Source organism: Pangasianodon hypophthalmus, chromosome 17 (assembly GCF_027358585.1).
Source record: "Pangasianodon hypophthalmus isolate fPanHyp1 chromosome 17, fPanHyp1.pri, whole genome shotgun sequence".
NCBI classification, from domain to species: Eukaryota; Metazoa; Chordata; class Actinopteri; order Siluriformes; family Pangasiidae; genus Pangasianodon; species Pangasianodon hypophthalmus.
The window spans coordinates 16,463,501-16,484,051 of NC_069726.1; the positions used below are offsets into that span (position 1 = coordinate 16,463,501).

General features: G+C 40.3%; 1 protein-coding gene across 5 annotated transcripts; it reads left to right on the forward strand.

Annotated features, from left to right (window-relative positions):
* Window positions 1-493: 493 nt before the first annotated feature.
* Window positions 494-13,595, forward strand: ddx4 (DEAD (Asp-Glu-Ala-Asp) box polypeptide 4). 5 transcript variants are annotated; one of them, XM_026941979.3, is made up of 24 exons: window positions 494-627; window positions 1,413-1,458; window positions 4,061-4,088; window positions 4,827-4,889; window positions 5,560-5,622; window positions 5,699-5,746; window positions 5,834-5,860; window positions 5,973-6,032; window positions 6,108-6,149; window positions 6,233-6,259; window positions 6,343-6,411; window positions 6,536-6,577; window positions 7,174-7,209; window positions 7,284-7,340; window positions 7,431-7,573; window positions 7,686-7,838; window positions 8,449-8,603; window positions 8,814-8,943; window positions 10,151-10,317; window positions 11,076-11,221; window positions 12,070-12,169; window positions 12,438-12,708; window positions 12,808-12,915; window positions 13,025-13,595. In XM_026941979.3, exons 2-24 carry the CDS (start codon window positions 1,435-1,437, stop codon window positions 13,106-13,108), a joined length of 2,043 nt encoding a protein of 680 aa, XP_026797780.3. In that variant the 5' UTR covers window positions 494-627; window positions 1,413-1,434; the 3' UTR covers window positions 13,109-13,595. The 5 variants fall into 5 exon arrangements, with proteins under 5 accessions (XP_026797780.3, XP_026797781.3, XP_026797782.3 ...); XM_026941980.3 differs by having other exon boundaries at window positions 7,296-7,340; XM_034312865.2 differs by lacking the exon at window positions 494-627 and adding an exon at window positions 1,093-1,258.
* The last annotated feature ends 6,956 nt before the right edge of the window (window positions 13,596-20,551 follow it).

Consider the following 20,551-nt stretch of genomic DNA (forward strand, 5'->3'; position numbering starts at 1 on the left):
ATTTAGACTATACATTGAGTCATACTGTCGCATCAGTACTGACCTCCCACTGCCCAGACAAAACCAGGACTAGAGCCTCTCATTGCACTATAATAATAATAATAATAATAATAATAACAATAATAATAAATGGAACTGTTGTTGTTATTATTATTATTAATAGTAGTAGTAGTAGTGGTAGTCGTAGTAGTAGCCATAGGTTCATGGCACATTTTAACTGGAACTTCCTCACTTTCTTGAACACTTGCATAATATTTAAGTGCCTTATGTACAAGGTTTTTGCACTTATTTATTTTTTGCATAGAGACAAGCTCCCTCCCTTCTCTAACAGATTTGCATTAGACTCATTTCCCCCAAGCGCATATCTATCCATCTATCTATCTATCTGTCTGTCTGTGTTCATTTGCCAAATTAACTTGGAAACTCTAATGTACGGTAATTGTAATAGCTCCTGAAGGCTGCATTCCCCCTCCCCCTCCCCCACCCCTGCCCTGCCCCTCTTCACTCCGGCTCTCCTTCTCCTCTTCCCTCCTTTCCATCGATCTGCTCTTTAGAGTTAAGGTCACAGTCCGAGACTAGTCGCAAAGTGTTTAGGCAGATTTTGTCTTATTAAATAAACGCATACCTGTGAGTGATACCTTGGAATATTCTCAAAATAACACGCCATTAATGTCGGTGAAATCATTAATTTAACGTCACTCTAAATTGCGAGCTGCATCATTAAATCCCTGAGGATCCTTAAATCCCTGGGGTCATTATAGCTGGCTAGTTTGGATTTTTTTAGGCTCTCTAATGATTGTAAATACTAATAAAAAGAACTTATCCACATGATAGATAAAAGCTGAATAGAATTCCTTGAGGATAAGCGATAGTTTTCGGCTTATTTATTTGTTAAATTAACGCTAAATTATGGATCAGGCCTGGTTGAGGGAAACGCCATGTAGATGCAGATAGCACGAGCTTCACGCGCTTTGTTTGATGATAATTTGTAGTAAATTATATTAAATTAAATATTTTAAGTGTTAGCTGTAAGTTATTTATTAAGAATGTATATTTCTTAGACGTTTAAAACCGACTGTCATGCTGTATTCATCCACTGTGCATGTGCTAGTCTGGTTAAGCTAGCTGGGAGCTAGCAAGCTAAAGCGGATAACTAGCTAACACCAGGCCTCAACGTAGTTAACTAATTAACCAATTATTTAGACATTTTACAGAAAATGGAGTAGTAAAATGTTTGGGGAGGTGAATATAAAACGGAGTAAGAGACTTTTGTAGTTAAAATGTCCAACTTTTGTCTAATATTTTATTATATATTCGACTCCCGATATGGGTTTTGTCGTGTCCGCCATTTTCTCTAGTATAAAACACCGTTTACAATATTCAGCATGACTAATGACTTTTCTCCATTTTAGCTCACATCAACTATCTTCAACTATGGAGGACTGGGAAGATGATCAGGTAATGGCCTTCATGTGAAGGTATCAGCATGCTAATGATGTCTGTTTGATAGATATAGTCAAATACAAATGAGTGACAAATTAAAGGAAAAGTCAAGAGCCCATTAGAGCCACTGAAACTCTATCTTCTATTCTCTTGGTTGGTATTTTGTTGATGGAGGTAGAGCACTGTCTAAAGCCAGTTATTTGACAAATTGTCCTACATAATGAGACTTCCTGTCATTTTTTTTGACAAGACTGACCAAATGTTACCTGCAGTTTTAAACTGAAAACATCATCTGATAGTCACAGTAATAAATTAGACTTTATAGCACAAAATACTGGTGGTATTGTTTTACAAGGACCTTTACATATGTGGACAGTTGGATAAGGTCAACTAAATTGTTAGAACATCAGTTTCACACTATGATTTTGGGTCTTCTAAAATACATCGCACGTAAAAGAACTCTTTGGTTGTGAGTTGGTTGGCGGTCTTAAGCCCTATTCGGATCAGATTCGTTTGTCAGGGGGACGTCAAAAAATTTTTTTTAACACATGATAAAACTCTCATTCTGGCAGCAATAAAATAACCACAGGAAGACTGAGTTACAAGTCGGCTGTATTTTTTGTGAACCCGGATGTTTCATCATGTGGACATGTGACCGCTCCACTTACAACATGGCATGCAAGCAGTCGAAGAAACACTGGAGTAGAGAAAAGAAGCTAGCTCTTATTTCAGGTTTGGTGTGAACCAAGGTTTCAGCAATAGTTTGAAAACACAATTCATAATCGCAAAGTATATGGTTGAGTGCCTCTTCCAAAGCATCCATTTTTCATTTCACAGTTTGGGAAGTGTTTAATATCTGGGCTAAGAGACTAAATACAGCAAGTAGTAGCAGTCAGACAGCTTTTTTTTTAATTTTTTTAATAAAAACAGTGAGAGGTGATATCTACAAAGAAAATCACAGATGTCTATCCAGACAGATCTAAAATGATCAGACAACAGCTGAGTTTGGAGAAAAATAAGTAATTCAGCCTGTAATTTTCTCAGAGAAGAATGGAGAGAAAAAAACATGGCAGATCTGGACAGGAAAAAAAAAAACTTCGGAGAAGCACCTGTAAAATAGGAAATTACCCCATTACTTGATGTAAACTGAAGCCCTTCCGAGCAGGACACATAATGTGCCATGCTTGCTGGCATTCAAGTGCGTGCCACTGCGACCAAAGACAGCTGACTATGTTCTTTATATATATATATATATACATTTAAATTTTATATCCTGAATGTATTCATTTCTGTAAAGCTGCTTCGTCACAGTGTTCATTGTTAAAAGCTCTATACAAATAAAATTGATTTAAAAGACTGCTGTAATTACAGTCTAAATCTAGCCTAACACATCAGTCCAAAATCTCTACTGGGTGTTCAGTTGGGCTGAGAAGGACATAGCATATGATTTACATTATTTATTTTTTTTTATTTACATTATTATTATACACATCAAACCATTCAGTCAGTCCTTGTGCCCTGTAGATGGAGTCATTATCAGTGTGGAAGTGACCACTCCCATCAGGACAGAAATGTTTCATCATAGGATAAATTTGATCAATCTGAAGAACTTTGTATTATTTTGCACTGACTCTTCACAGTAAGGGAACTAGTGGAGCCGAATCATGCCAGCAAAATGCCCCAACCACCAGATGAGGGTATAGCAACCATCAGGTTTTGTCACCTGTCACAATCTGTACATTAATAATGCATCAAGTAAACACATGTAGCTGAACCATAAACAGTGAAATTACTTTCAGACATAAGACATTGCAGATAACTGGATTGGAAAAAAGGCTGTAAGGCAGGCTTCAGCATGTTCCTTAATTTTCCATTGCTGGTGTAAGGATTCATGTTATAACTAGTCTAGGCTATAATGTCTTTAATCTTTTGGTTTATTATGAGCTTACATGTTTAATGAAAAGTGTTGCCCAATGTAATTTAATGCTTCTGTGTTGAAGCAGTTTTATATGGGGGTTAGTGCACTGACAGGATAACTTGCACGCTTCCAAAATCCTGATTGCATTTATGTAGTGTTACATGACTAGAGAAAGCAAGCAGTAGGGGCTTACTGTATGTTCTCTTTTAATATGCAAAATCCACCCTCATTTCTTTCTGTGGAGAAAATCTGAACAATCCCAGAGAATCCTCTTTATCTAATCCTTTATAGTATGGTATCAGTGATTTTAGAACCCAGGCGTAAGTAGTGAATCTCAACAATACTACATCTGCATGCTTTGCTTCTTCTCTGTTCGTTCTGCTCTGAAACTTAGGGAGTGGTCTTTTGCCAGATGACTGACTTTACTTTTTTTTTTTTTTTTTTCCTTAAGATGACTTTGTTTTTTAGTTTTTTACTTTTCTGTGCCCAAATATTTGCATACAGACTCTGGTGTGTGCAAATATTTGTGCACAGGAATATAAACTAGACCTTAATAGTTTTGTGCAAGTTCATGAGTTGGACAAAACTTCACACAGCAGACCTTAGAGACTGAGCCCTTTATAGTGTGGTAATCGATACATGATATAACCTACAGGATGTCTATGGTATTGATTTAACATATGTTTGCCTTCTCCACAGAGCCCTGTTGTGAGCAACATGACATTTGGTAAAACATTTCACTGATCTTAAAATATCACTGACAGCAAAGCTAACAAGAAATGTAGCAGTTAGGTAAATGTGATATGGAAATGGACAATTCCAGCCTTACTAAAGTTCATTGATTTGCAAAATGTCTGTGTCTGTACACACTTGGCGATGTTGAGACAGTGTGTCTCCATGACAGTGTAACCTTTCTGATGGAATGCATACAAATAATAAGAAACTATATATTCGTATACATATAAAAATATAGCAGTTTGTCTGTGTTATTGATGGGACATCACATGGAGTTTTGGGCTGGAGGTACATTTTCACTATAAGCACTTGTAGCACTAATGGCAATTGAATTCATTTAATTAGTATAGTTTGGAAAAGAAATTGTATTTGCATATACTTTCCTGATTAAAGTCTGGCATTATACCCTGTGAGGTTAACGGTTTGTGACAAGTAAAAGTTCATTCCTGTCTTAGCTTCAGCTGATATTAAATTAATAAAGACATTGGTTGGGTGAAACCTTGATCTGTGTGGGATTTGATGCAATTTCCTCTGAAATGTAATCAGAGCAATTAAATATAAACCTAAGTGGGATTACAACTTTGTTGTTCCCGTGGGTAGGTTGACACTTGCATGGAATTGCCCATATCTATCAAGAGCACTTGGTTCTTGTATATATGTGTAGGTAGGGGTGTGTATGTGTAGCTGTATCATTTGTGCTTTTGAAATTTGTGCATTTTGAATTTATCAGGGAATGCTGGGAACTTGTGGAACAGTGGGAGCCAACAAAACAGCTTCAAATGCATCACCACAGGTAGGCAGTAATGAATATCATCGGAATCAAAATGTGCATTATGTATAGTTGGATATTTTTGTCATACATCTTTATAATTGGCTATGTAATCCACTAAGCTGATGCTTGTCTACACCATATGGCCGAAAGTATGTGGAGACCTGACCACCACATTCATGTTGCCATTCCGAAACCATGGGCATTAACATGGAGTTGGTTCCTTTGTTTTTATAATAACCTCCACTCTTCTGGGAAGGCTTTCCACTAGATTTTGAAATGTGACTAGTTTTGATTTGTCCATTCAGGCACAAGAGCATTGGATGAGGAGGCCTGGGCTGGAGTGTTTCAGTTCATCCAAAGGTGTTCAGTGGGGTTGAGGTCAAGGCTCAAGCCACTCGAGTTCTTCAACATCAGCCTTGGCAAACTGTTTATGGACCTTGCATTGTGTACAGGGGCATTGTCATGCTGAAACAACATTTGGACCCTTTAGTTCCATTGAAGGAAAATCTTAATGTTATAGCATACAAAGGCGTGCTATACAATTGTGTGCTTCCAAATTTGTGGTTCCAACAGTTTGGGGAAGACCCACATAAGGGTGTGACGGTCAGGTGTCTACAAGCTTTTGGCCATATAGTGTTTCTATATGATCTAATGAGTAACGTATTGACTAACAGTTAATGTGTGTTTATAGATGATGAGGAAAGTTCTTGGAAAAGTGGCAGCCATGGTTTTGGGACTCAAGGGGGAAACAGGGGTAAGTTCTATTTTACAGCCTGCTAGTCACAGATGTTAAGTGTTTGTCGAGTTATTCAAAATGTTTCCAACATCAGGTCGGAGCTCTAGGGGAGGAGGTGGAGGCTTCAAGAGCTTCAGTTCAGGTGCACTTTTTCCCCCTTCTTCACTCGCTTATTTGGTTTTCTTCATAAGAAATATTGGTTTGCTGAACTGTTCGCATTTCTACGCAGGAAATGATGAAAATGCAAACGAAGAAGGTTGGTAGGCAGCTCCTACCAAGGTTGACTGGAAGGTTGATTTCATTTTAACACTACATAACCGCACACTACTGTGACAGATTTACGCCTGTGCTGTTGTCTTTGCCTGTAGTTGATGGTGGCAGCCCCTGGAATGGTGGTGGAGACGGATTTAGGGGAAGAGGAGGCAGAGGCAAGTAATCAGGGTTGAGTTTGGCTATGATTCTTTTTCATAACTCTGGTTTGATATACAACATTGTGATAGCAGGCCGAAGAGGAAGAGGAGGCTTTAGAAATTCCTTCAACTCTGGTAACTTTACACAGTTTATTATTTGTTGACTTAGATTAAGCCATAGTGTGCATGTTAACTTGCAGTCTATTTCTGTTTATCAGACGGTGATGAAAATGGCAATGATGAAGGTAAGAGGCCCCACAATTTTATTTATATATAAAAACAATGAATATTTCTGAAAATATGCTCATGATTTTTTTTTTTATTGCAGGTTTCAAAAGTGACTTTGGTGGCAGAGGTGGGCGTGGGGGAAGAGGAGGCCGTGGAGCTTTCCGACAGGGTAAGAACAAATAGTGTTTAGAGCAAGTAAGCACACAACAATCCAGTTTGGTGGCTTGCTTGTTCAAACACACTTGATTAAACTCTTGCTGATTTTTACCATTTATTCCTGCATTCGTTTCTAGGTGGTGATGGAGAAGGCAGAAGACGCTTTGGCAGAGGTGGAGGTGACGCTATCTTGCATAATTCTTGTTCATCACGTGATACATGCCTCAAATTGGCTTGAAAATGTGTGCTTGAAGCAGGTTTTAAAGAACTGTGACTTGAGCCCTGTCCGGATGGGGTTAAATTTTACATGGGGCCCTGAGGAAATTTCCTAAGGGGAAGATTTGACTGCTGCTACTTGCTGTATTCCATCTCGTAGCATGTGTATCCCCAGATATTAAACACTTCCCGAGTCGCAAAATGAGAAATTCTCGTATACTTTGATTATTAATTTTATTGTATTTTTAAATTGTAATTTGAAATAAGAGCCAGCATATTCTTCTCTACTCCAGTGCCTCTATGACCACTTAGACGCCATGTTGTGAATGGAGCGTGATTATACGACTGCGTGACGTAAACATCTGGGTTTGTAGAAAAGACAACCCGCTAGAAACTCACTGCTCCTGTGGTAATTTTATTGCTGTCTGGTTGTGAGATTTTTATCACTGAGGAGTGTAAAAAATTTATTTCCGACATCCCCCTGATAAACTTATCCAATCCGAATAGGGCTTTAGTGTTAGGATTGTCTTTACACTGCCATTTGTTTAACCTTATTTAGGATATAGAGGACGGGATGAGGAGGTGTTTTCTAAGGGTAAGTTCATACTGTAACTGTGACTATAATTAGAAGGAGCACTTGTGCCTTTGAGATTTACTTTTCATTTACAGTTAATTTTTTAGGACCACAGAAGGATGATGAGGGAAAAGGAGATAGTGGGCCTGCAGGTTTGTAATTCCACACCCCATTAGTATCTCGGACACTTAAGTGTCCATCACTAGCAAATCTGAAATTACCACTCTGTCTTTGTCCTTTAGGGCCCAAGGTCAACTATGTACCCCCTCCACCACCCGAAGAAGAGAATTCCATCTTTGCGCACTATGCGACAGGCATCAACTTTGACAAGTATGATGACATCCTTGTGGATGTAAGCGGAAGCAACCCGCCCAACGCAATCATGGTGAGTAGGGATTTTCATTTCTTCTTCCTCACAGTGATGTCTTTTTTTTTCTACAAAGTGGTTTGATCCCTTTGGAAGAACATTTCACAGTGGCATTCCACCCCCTCCCTAGACGTTTGAAGAAGCACAACTCTGTGAGACTCTAAACAGAAATGTTGCCAAGTCAGGATACACAAAGCCTACTCCTGTTCAGAAGCATGGTATTCCCATCATATCTGCCGGAAGGGATCTTATGGCTTGTGCCCAGACTGGATCTGGAAAAACGGTGAGCACTCAGGGGTATGGCATGTAGTTTATTTATTCGCAGCATGTTTAATGGCCTATCTGGGGAAAAAAAACAAAAATCCCCCCCCCCATTTTTTTTGTAGTGTTTTGTTTTTGGCAGGCTTATAAAATATTAAACCCACTGACTAGGTAGTGGAAAGCTCATAATTACTGCCATTATGACTCATTTATAGCTCATTTCCTAGATCCAGGCCTAGTGTTACTCTTACAGTTATTACAATATGTCGCAATACATTTAAGATTGCAACTATCATTGGTATTTATTGTAAAAGTTACAAACTCTGAGTAGCAGCTGCTGTTTAGTGCTTTAAAACAATATTTTTCTTACGGAGCAGTATTTTCCAACGGGATTTTAGATGCAGCACAGGTTTTTTTTTTTTTTTTTTTTTTTTTTTGGTCCTTTTCTGATGCATATTGTGTAACGAGTGTTTTCAAGTATTCTTTTACTTTGATCTACTGTGGTTGTGCTGATTGCCCACTGTAAATGATCTTGGTGGAAGTCATCGCCCTAAGTGGTTAAAACCGGATAAATCTACTGTGTGGGTTGGCCATCTGTAATGCTGTCTGTCTTTTAAATTTGCCATCCTCAGGCCGCCTTCCTGTTGCCTATTCTGCAGCGTCTCATGAGCGACGGTGCAGCAGCCAGCAAGTTCAGTGAGGTGCAGGAGCCCGAAGTAATCATCGTGGCTCCTACCAGGGAACTCATTAATCAGATTTACCTAGAGGCCCGCAAGTTTGCTTATGGGTATAAACCTGTCTTAGACATTTAGATAATTATTTTATTTCTCTCTCATAGTGATGTGACGCATATGAAACACTCAGATGTCAATTTTGCAAGTTCATTATTACTTTGCTTCAGGTGCTTTGTCATAGGATTAATGTTACGGTATAACTGAGTGGATTATGATGTAAATTTACCCCAAAAGACTGAGACACATTCGGAAATCTCTTGTAGCACTTGTGTGCGGCCTGTCGTCGTTTATGGAGGCACAAGCACTGGATTTACAATCCGAGAAGTGTTGAAGGGTTGTAACGTGTTGTGTGGGACCCCTGGAAGACTGCTTGACATTATTGGACGCGGAAAGGTAAATTTACGTTATGTGTTTCTGAGAGATGATTGCACGTTGTCTCTCAGAATGATCAAATATTTGAGGTAAAATTCAGAACATTAGAATTTAACTTGTATTAACTTACGATGCACATTTGTACTTTCAGTAATTAAATGATAGTTAATTCGTACCGTAAGATGTTGGGCTGAAAAACAACTAATGTTTTAATGATCATTTATGTGAATTAATCATTAAGTGAATTATTCGGGTTAAGTGTGGCTTATAAACAACAGTGGCAGTAATAAATTTAATTTTTTTTCCAACAATATGAAACATTCATAAAGTAAAACAAAACTGGGAGGAACATTATTAAACATCCTTTAATGTAATGATTATTGCCTGTTACGATAACAGTAACCCATTTAAATTTGAAAGGAATTTATCTTCAATAAAAGCGAAAGATACTTAATTTGTGGATTTAAATGGGGCTTTCTCTCTACCTCTAAACTGTTTTAAGCCACATAGACAATTAAACTTTGAGACTGCAGTACATTTTACAATTACATTGGAAAAATAGCAAGTTCTGTGGTAATAGTTCTTTGGTAATGTAATATGATGCTGTAATCTCAGTCATGTAGTGTGATTTGACTCACCAAGCAGGAGCTTGTGTATCTCAGACTGCACTGTACTGTGTCTTCAGGATTTTTTTTTTCCCCCCCCTCTAATGTTGCCACCATCATTCATTTATCATGTATCGGTCATGTACACAAGAACTCCACAAAAATCAACATTAAACCTTTTTTGGCATTCAGTCTGGTGGCTCCCTTCAGCTTTTTGTTATTTAAGCAAGAAAACTGTTTGCTGCAAGTGAAACCTGTCAGGGTGTTTTTTTTTTGTTTGTTTGTTTTGTTTTGTTTTTTTTTGTGTGTGTGTTACTTAAAACTGCCTCAGCAGTGTTGGGCCTGAAAACAGTTTTGTGTATAACTCAACTCAAGCCCCTGTGGCTTTGCTCTGGTATTACATTTTAACCAGGAATAGAAGCCAGTGCATGCTTATGTTTCTGTTTTTGGTTGAATATGATGCGATAAATAGAAAAAGCCACATCAATAATTTTTCATAATCAACCATTTAATTCAATACTTATAGATTATTTCAAATAATCATTGCACTCCTTAAAAGATGTTGTGGAAGTTGTACCGGATGTACACGAAGGGCCGTTAATTTGTTCATTTCTGTTGCCCAGGTTGGACTGAGTAAAGTTCGTTATTTGGTGCTGGATGAAGCTGACCGAATGTTGGACATGGGCTTTGAGCCAGATATGCGAAAGCTGGTGAACTCTCCGGGAATGCCTCCTAAAGAAGAGCGGCAAACCCTTATGTTCAGTGCCACCTATCCAGAGGATATTCAGAGGTCTGGCATGTTCATATTTTGATTAACCCACTTGTAGGGCTGGTTAAACTTTGTTTATAGAATATTTATATAGAGCCTCTCGGTTGTGTATCCTGTAGTTGTGATCGTGATTTTTGGCTTCCTAAATAAAATGTCAGTATTGACACTGATATTGGTGAGTTTTACTGAAGCTGCATAAGGAACAAAATACTATGTGGCATGCTCTTATAGGAAAATAATCATTAATTGGGTGGTGTGATGATGCCCAACACAAAGTGGAGTTACTGGTATTGCACCAAAGTTGATTGTTTTCCCGTAACACATCCAGAAGGGTTTTTCCTCTTATACCACAGCAATTTGCCAACAATTACTGTCATTTATTATTTAAAGAATGTGACATTTCAGTTTAGTTGCATTTAATGTTGCGTAACATCAACAAAACAAGATCTTGTCATCACTTGTGTTATGGCAGTTATACAGTTGTAACTGACCAGCCTCTCACAGTTTGTCATGTAACCGAGAAACCAGAAAATATAAAGTCTTTATTATGGCAGAAAATGTAATGCTGAATGTTACAAAGAGCTGGATTTTTTAGTGATCGGCTAGCTAATTAATTTGCCAGAATGGGGGGGGACACATACTGTGTGTGTGGTACACACTTTGTGGAGTATATTTTATTACTATTATTAAATTATCAATAATAATGTCTATGCCCTGTTTTAAATATTGTCATTAAGTTCACAAAAAACCTGAAAGGTGGTAGTCTGTGTTTTCGCTAGGCTGGCAGCTGATTTCCTAAAGGTAGATTATCTGTTCCTGGCTGTGGGAGTGGTGGGAGGAGCCTGCAGTGACATAGAGCAGCACATCATCCAAGTCACTCAGTACTCGAAGAGAGAGCAGCTGCTGGAGCTGCTAAAGACCACAGGTGACCCAGACTTGACCTACTTATGACGTAAGGCAAAGTGTGCAGCAGTGATCAATGCTCACGTAATGTTTCTATCAAGACATTAAAATTTAATTTTTAATTTGACTGCTTAGTAATGAAATATTCTTATTAAAAAAAAAGTGGATATTACGTATACAGTAGCATGAGTCGTCTTGACTACTTTTTATTTCTTATTTAATTTTCTTATTTCTTATCTTTGTAAAGCTTGATAGTCTATGTAGTGTGCCCACAAAAGAAAAAAATTGCGGTCATCAATTGGTCACCTTCTAGTGTGATCACATTGCAACTTTTTACCTGTGGTGGAAAATTTACAAGTTTTATGTAATTTCTAAGAATAGGTACATTGCCATATTGTTTTCCTACAACAGTTTTATAAATAGTAAATTAATATTGAGTAACATTTCAGACACAATATGGCCAAATATGTTCATTTTTTGATCCGCAAATGGAAATAGATCCCAGAGACCCCACACTTACTGATTTGGTGAAATTGGCTTCATATATGTGGAATTGCAGTATTTTATTCCTGTGAAAAATGTTTAGATATAGTAATATTTGCTTTGTTCACAAACAGCTGAAAACAAGAAAGCATTGATGTTGATCTTATTTGTAGATTTATGTTACTTTATTTATATTATGTATATTACTCTTTTTTATCACCCAAATAAACAGATGTTTTAGAGCACCAAAACATTTCTTGTGTAAACTCATATGATGGAAACCTTGCCTGCAGTTACGGTTGCAAAATGCAAAGTAGAGTTGAGGCAAGCAAATGCCCTGTGGTCATTTGGTAATGTAAAAGGTAATGTTTTGCTGTACACCCTCAGGTACGCAGAGAACAATGGTCTTTGTTGAAACCAAAAGAAGTGCAGATTTCATTGCAACATTTCTCTGTCAAGAGAAAGTGCCCACTACTAGCATCCATGGGTATGTACCTGTGCAGGCACACCAAGTAACGTCTAGCTCCTAACGAGGTCTGATGTTCTCACATCACCTTACTTCAAGTAGATGTTTTCCAGCAGCAGTGTTTTTTTTTTTTAATCTTGTATTGCTAATATTTCAGCAGGTTATACTGACATTCAACATGTAAGGTTTTCCTCCCCAGTCTAAAAGGCTTTGAATTTTTTATTCTAAGCATTTATTTAACCTGTGACCATGAAAGGGTAAAAAGCATTGTCTTTCTCTTTGTGCACAGCGATCGGGAACAGCGAGAGCGAGAGAAAGCTCTCGGTGACTTCCGCACAGGTCAATGTCCTGTGCTGGTAGCTACTTCTGTCGCTGCTAGAGGATTAGACGTTGAGCATGTCCAGCATGTGGTGAACTTTGACCTACCAAAAGACATTGATGAGTATGTGCACCGCATTGGGAGAACGGGCCGATGTGGAAACACAGGAAGAGCCGTGTCCTTTTTTGACCCCGACTCTGATACCCCTTTAGCCCGCTCTCTGGTCAAAGTCCTCTCGGGGGTTTGTGATTTCATTAAAACCAGAATTTTCAACAGGACCTACTTTTTTTTTTCTGTTCCTTAAGGTTATTCAAACTTAACGGTTTCCTCTTTTGTTCAGGCCCAGCAGGAAGTTCCTTCATGGCTGGAGGAAATTGCATTTAGTGCTCATGGCACCACAGGGTTCAACCCACGTGGGAAGGTGTTTGCCTCCACTGACACTCGCAGGGTAAAAACATTCTCACTGGACATGCTACTTTACCATTTGTGAACTTCAGTTGTTATATGAATGGTCTTATTTACACCTTGCTTTTCTATATGTGGGTTTCTCTTATTAGGGTGGATCCTTCCTGAAGAACCAGCCACCACAACCAGCTGCACAGAGCACTGCTGCAGGAGCTGATGATGAAGACTGGGAGTAGATTTACTTTTAGGTTTCTTTTTTGTGCAATATTCCTGTGTTCTGTTTTATATTTTTATGTTAAAGAAAAGAAGCCTATGGACCTACAGAGAGATTTGCAGAGAAAGTATAGAATGGCAGGCCTTGAGCTAATGTGCAGAAAAAGAGCCACAGGTTCAACCTGAAGTTAAGCTTCACAATTTAATGTCAGGAAATTTGGGATGAATCACTTAACTGCTCAAGTGTTTGCACTTAATGTTTTCTTTTCTTTTGGTTTTCCAGTAGAATTGCTAATAGGTAGATTTCACTGTGTGGATTATTCAGTACACTGATTTTGTAGAAGCCTTCAACTGAAGGTTGCATCTGCCCTCTTTCAACAAATAGCTCTTTTCTGTCAGATGTTTCCAGGTTGCATTTTGATCAATATGTGTGAAGGCATTTGTTGTTGGGGGGAAAAAAAAAAACGTTGTTTTGCCAATGTGCCATGCCAATAAATTCACACAACAGAAGTTTGCCTCTGCAGTGTTGCACATTTGCAAGCTATACTCAGTGGTTATTTTATAAGGTACAAACACCATGTAGATCATTTTACAGCTATGCAATTACTGACTGCAGCCCTTTCAGATTTCAGATCCCTCTTATTCCTCCATATATGGTATGTTATAATTAGATACTATGGCAAATCATGTAAATGTGTGATGCCAGTATTTCACTACACCAGTCCACACTAAACTGTAAACTTTGCTTAAAAGAAGATAGTGGAGAAAAGTAAAAGCAGGAAAATAAGAGTAATGAGGGAAGACAGGTAACTATTTTGGAAAGAGCTTTATTTTTTTTTTTAAAAATGGAGATGTGCTAATCTGATTTCAAGATAAAATGTTATCTGCAATGAATGAGTAGGAGGTGCAGAGGGAAAATATGGATTCCATTTTAATTGTATTAAATGAATCGCTAACAGGATTGGAAAAACTGCAAGGTCAGATTTTTATTTATGGAGGTATACACTGATCAGCTATAACATTAAAACCAATGACGAGTGAAGTGAATAACATTATCTCGTTACAATGGCACCTGTCAAGGGATATATTTGGCAGAGATTCAACAGTCAGTTCTTGAAGGTATGTCGGAAGCAGGAAAAATGGGCAACTGTAAGGATCAGAGCAACTTTGACAAGGGCCAAATTGCGATGGCTAGATGAGTGAGTCAGAGCATCCCCAAAATAGCAGGTTTTGTGGGGGTGTTCCTGGTATACAGTGGATAGTACCTACCTAAAATGGTGCAAGAAAGGAGAACCAGAGACAGGGTCATGGGCGCCCAAGGCTCAGTGATGTACATGGGGAGCAAAGGCAAGCCCCTCTGGTCCAATCTCACACAAGAGTTACTGTAGCACATATTGCTGAACAAGGTAATGCTGGCTTTGACAGAAAGGTGTCAGAACACAGTGCATCGCAGCTTGCTGCACATGGGGCTGTGTAGCTACATACCAGTCAGTGCCCATGCTGACCCCTGTCCACCACCGAAAGTGCCTACAATGGGCACCTGGGCATCAGAACTGGACCATGGAGCAATGGAAGAAGGTGGCCTGATCTGATGAATCATGCTTTCTTTTACATCATGTGGATGCCCAGGTGCGTGTGTCGCTTACCTGGGGAAGAGATGGCACCAGGATGCACTATGGGATGAAGGCAAGCTGGTGGAGGAAATGTTCTGCTGGGAAACCTTGGGTCCTGGCATTCATGTGGATGTTACTTTGACACGTACCACCTACCTAAACATTGTTGCAGACCAAGTACACCCCTTCATGGCAATGGTATTCCCTAATAATGCACCCTGCCACACTGCAAAAATTGTTCAGGAATGGTCAGTGGAACATTCAATTCAATTCAATTCATTTTTATTTGTATAGCGCTTTTTACAAAGGTCATTGTCTCAAAGCAGCTTTACACAAACAAAAGTGTGTGTGTGTGCCGTCTCTGATGAGCAAGCAGGGCGACGGTGGCAAGGAAAAACTCCCCGAGATGGTGATAGGAAGAAACCTTGAGAGGAACCAGACTCAACAGAGAACCCATCCTCGTATGGGTTTACACTGTAGTGTGCGTGTGTGTGAGCACAATGTGTGTTGGTGTAGTCCATGGAAAACAGCTGAAGCGTTTTCGTGGCAGTATGAAGCATTGCCGGTGGACAGGTCCAGAGTGAAGGGGGGGGAGGTCTGGATCACCGGCAGCTCAGGAGTGTAGCTCGGCAGAAGGAGAAGGAAAGTGGTTAGGTACACTCACAGTCACCGTGTGGAGATAAAACTCGACATCCACGAGTCCCCCAGATCTACTCCTTTGATAAAAACACTAGTCGCTAAATGCTAGGTTAAATAAATAAGTCTTCAACCTCGACTTAAACACTGAGACCGTGTCTGCTTCACGTACATTAACTGGGAGACTATTCCATAATTTTGGGGCTTGGTAAGAGAAAGCTCTGCCCCCTGCCGTGGTTTTGGCAATGCGTGGTACTGATAGACAGCCTGCATCCTTAGAGCGAAGTAGGCGTGGCGGAACGTAAGGTACTAACATATCGCTTAAATACTGCGGAGCGAGACCGTTTAATGCTTTATAGGTTAGGAGTAATATTTTAAAATCGATGCGGAATCTTACTGGGAGCCAGTGTAATGTAGATAAGACTGGCGTGATATGCTCATACTTCCTAGTCCTAGTAAGGACCCTCGCTGCTGCGTTCTGAACTATCTGAAGCTTATTTATGCATCTAGACGAGCATCCAGATAGTAAAGCATTACAGTAATCTAATCTGGACGTGATAAATGCATGGACTAGTTTTTCAGCATCACTTAGCGAAAGTATATTTCTAATCTTAGCAATATTTCTGAGGTGGAAAAATGCTAACCTGACAATGAGTTCAATGTGCTGACTTGACCTCCATATTCCCCAGATCTCAATCCAGCTGAGCATCTGTGGGATGTGCCGGACAAACAAGTCTGATCCATGGAGGCCCCACCTCGCAACTTACAGGACTTACAGGATCTGCTGCTAACGCCTTGGTGCCAGATACAACAGCACACCCTCAGAGGTCTTGCGGAGTCCATGCCTCGACAGGTCAGAGCTATTTTGGTAGCACAAGGGGGACCTACACAATATATGGCAGGTGGTTTTAATGTTATGGCTGATTGGTGTATAGTCTTTTCACAATTTAAAAATTCTGGGGTGATGAAATACATAACAGATTTTAACCTTGGTCCTATAGGTTAAGCAGCTTACACTTGATTATGCCATGTTTTGTTCATACTGAGGAAAAATGGTCACAGTATAGAACTCCTATTCATCATTGGTTAATTATTCATGCAAAATTCCTTCCATTGATAAAACTATGTAAGAGGAAAATAAGATTACAGAGCTGGGTCCCTGGGGGAAAATCTGAACGCCAAAGTATTTGCAGAATTCTTTGTAGAATTTTGCCATGAGTATATATAAAAAAGCCTGGATAGAAATAGAGCATACACCGATCAGCCATAACATTATGACCACCTAACTAATATTGTGTTGGTCCCCCTTTTTGCTGCCAAAACAGCCCTGACCCGTCCAGGCATGGACTCCACTAGATCCCTGAAGGTGTGCTGTGGTATCTGGCACAAAGACATTAACAGCAGATCCTTTAAGTCCTGTAAGTTGCGAGGTGGGGCCTCCATGGATCGGACTTGATGGCCAGCACACCCCACAGATGTTTGATTGGATTGAGATCTGGGGAATTTGGAGGCCAAGTCAACACCTTGAACTCTTTGTCATGTTCCTCGAACCATTCCTGAACAATTTTTACAGTGTGGCAGGGCGCATTATCCTGCCGAAAGAGGTCACTTCCATTAGGGAATACCATTGCCATGAAGGGGTGTACCTGGTCTGCAACAATGTTTAGGTACGTGGTATGTGTCAAAATAGCATCCGCATGAATGCCAGGACCCAAAGTTTCCCAGCAGAACATTGCCCAGAGCATCACACTTCCTCCACCAGCTTGCGTTCTTCCCATAGTGCATCCTGGTGCCATCTCTTCCCAAGGTAAACGATGCACATGCACCCGGCCTTCCACATGATGTAAAAGAAAATGTGATTTATCGGACCAGGCCACTGGTCCAGTTCTGATGCTCACCTGTCCATTGTAGGCACTTTTGGCAGTGGACAGAGGTCACCGTGGGCACTCTGACAGGTCTGTGGCTACACAGCCCCATACGCAGCAAGCTGCGATGCTCTGTGTGTTCTGACACCTTTCTGTCATAGCCAGCTTTAACTTTTCAGCAATATGTGCTACAATAACTCTTCTGTGGGATCAGACCAGACGGACTAGCCTTCACTCCCCACACGCGCATCAGTGAGCCTTGGGCGCCCATGACCCTGTCACTAGTTCACCGGTTTTCCTTCCTTGGACCACTTTTGGTAGGTACTAACCACTGCATACCGGGAACACCCCACAAGGCCTGCCGTTTTAAAGATGCTCTGACCCAGTCATCTAGCCATCCCAATTTGGCCGTTGTCAAAGTCTCTCTAATCCTGACGCTTGCCCATTTTTCCTGTTTCCAACACATCAACTTTGAGAACCGATTGGTCACTTGCTGCCTAATATCTCAACCCTTGACAGGTGCTATTGTAACGAGATAATCAGTATTATTCACTTCACCTGTCAGTGGTCATAATGTTATGGCTGATCAGTGTATATAGTCAGGTACATAAATATTTGGTCATCGACAGAGTTGTTGATATTTCAGCTGTCTACCACAGTATATTGTTGAAAATAATCTGTTGATCAATGGGGCCACGGTCGAGAGGGTGAGCAGCTTCAAATACCTTGAGGTCCATAGACCTGTCATGGACTACACACACATACAGCTTGGCGACAAGAGCGCACCAGCGTCTCTACCATCTCCAGCGTCTGGCCAGGTTCAGGGTATCTCATGGGGTGCTGAAGGCTTTCTACACTGGGGCTGTGGAGAGTCTTCTCGCTGGAAACATCACCACCTGGTTCGGAGGCACCACGGCCAAGGACCAGAATGTACTGTCCAGAGTGGTGAGGGCAGCGGAGAAGACCATCAGGACTTCTTCCCCTGCATCACACACATCTACAACCAGCGATGCAGGACCAGGGCCAGGAGGATCGTAAAAGACTCTCATCACCCCGGGAACAGTCTCTTCTCAGTGCTCCCATCAGGGAAGCGCTACCGGATCCTGAGGACCAACACAGAGAGACTCAGGAGGAGTTTCTACCCTCAGGCGATCTGGCTACTGAATGAGGACACTTGAGAAGTCTGCATATTAACTACCTTACACACAGACACACACAATTGGTTGCACTATGGACAAACAAAACCTCTTGCATCTTTTGCACACTATGTCCACAAAAAGCTGCTAAGATTCCTCTTTTCAAGCTGCTAAACACTTTCTACATATTTTTACATATAACATCTCTATTTTGTCTAATAGAGTCTATTCTATTTTATTTTTCTATTTTATACATTATATTCTTTTATCATATTCGGCTTTTATTATATTCTGTTTTATGTACCACAGTTGCACTGTGGGACGAGGCACTAAGGAAAAACATTTCACTACATTAATACATCACATGTATGTAATGTATGTGACAAATAAAGAACCTTGAACCTAATAAAATGATGAATATGAGCTTTCATTTTATCTCTCCTGGAAAAGAATAATTTTTCAAATCATCTGTTACCCTGGCAGAGGAATCTGCTGTTTTGCTATTATGGCTGCTTAAAAAAAAAGAAATGTTAGTTAATCATTGGAACCCCCTACATAGGCACATGTGGACCTTCACTTTACCGGATGTTGTCTTACTGGAACTCTCAATGGCATGTGTATATGGTGCTGGGGCCAAGACAGTGCAGGGATGGCAGGACGGAGGGCTGCATTTGTTAAAGTAAAATCATTCATTTCTTCCTGTTGAACCACTAATGAGTACTTTTCTGTAGAATCATCTATAGATTAGAATGTTTATTTTTTAATTTATTTTAATTTGGTCTTTCCTACTTTCCTAGGCCTTTTTTTCTTTTTCCTATTCTCTTATGTTTCTTCCTCTCTAGGTATATACACTGCTTTCATCTACTAGATTACTGGGGGCTGGGCAGGAGCTGGGAGGGTGGAGGTTTGTCTAAATTTTGTTTGTATATTTCCATGTGTTAATATTTACACAACCCAATAAAAAAAATTGTTCATAACGGGGAAAAAAAAATAGGGAAAACAAATCACCTGGTCTTTTTCCAGCCTTCAGCTGTCCAGTTTCGGTGAATCTGTGCCCATGGTAGCCTCAAATTCTTGTTCTTGGCTGACAGGAGTGGAACCCGATGTGGGCTTCTGCTGTTGTAGCTCATCCACCTCAAGGTTTGATGTGTTGTGTGTTCTGAGATGCTTTTCTGCTCACCACAGTTGTAAAAATTGCTTATTTGTTACTATAGACTTCCTGTGAACATTATTTGAAGCTCTTGACCTGTATCTGCATGATTTTATGCATTGACATTTCAGACACAATATGGCCAAATGTTCTGTTTATTTTTTGCTCTGTTAGCGGTAGATCTCGAAGAAGCCGCGCTCACTAGGCAGTCGTGGCCTAATGGATAGAGAGTCGGACTTGCAACCCGAAGGTGAACCTGAAGGTTGTGGGTTCAAGTCTCAGGGATTGCGGTGACCAGCGCTCTCTCCCACCCTCAATACCACGACTGAGGTGAGACCCTTGAGCGAAGCACCGAACCTCCAACTGCTCCCCGGGCGCCGCAGCAAAAAAGGCTGCCCACTGCTCCGAGTGTGTGTGCACTTGGATGGGTTAAATGCAGAGTATACATTCCTAGTATGGGTCACCATACTTGGCCACAAGTCACTTCACTTCACTTCACTTCACTTTATAGTCTGTCAGCTAGCTCGCTCACAGTGAGCTTTGTCCACTTGATACAAACAGAGAAGCTGCCCAGTGCAGTTACACTGAATTTAAGCACTCTTGGAACGCCGCTCCACCAATCAAATTAGTAGACAGGAACTAACTGTTGTCTAAAACATGGATAACCATAAATACTTATTAAGTGAGTAAATGAAAAGAAAACTTCCAAGGAAAAACAACTGGCTGTCCATTTTTCCATATGGGCTGAATTAAAATGAGCTAAAATTTGCCAGAGAACACTGACTCAGCATGTTGTCACAGGTAGAGTCTGAGCTTGTTGAACAAATGCACATTGATGATTTGTTGGATAGGTTTATGAGGAGAAAAGCAAGAAAGAAGCCAGTCGTTTAAGGTGAGAGTGCTTTCTAACACCAACACCACTCAAATACTCAATACACTCATAATGGACGCGTGGAATAGTGATATATGCATAACGTATGTGTTGGGGGGCGGGGTTTGTGGTGGTGGGGGCGTGGCGGTCAGGGTCTGTGTATTGGTTCATGCAGAGAGGGTTAGGGAGGTGGCT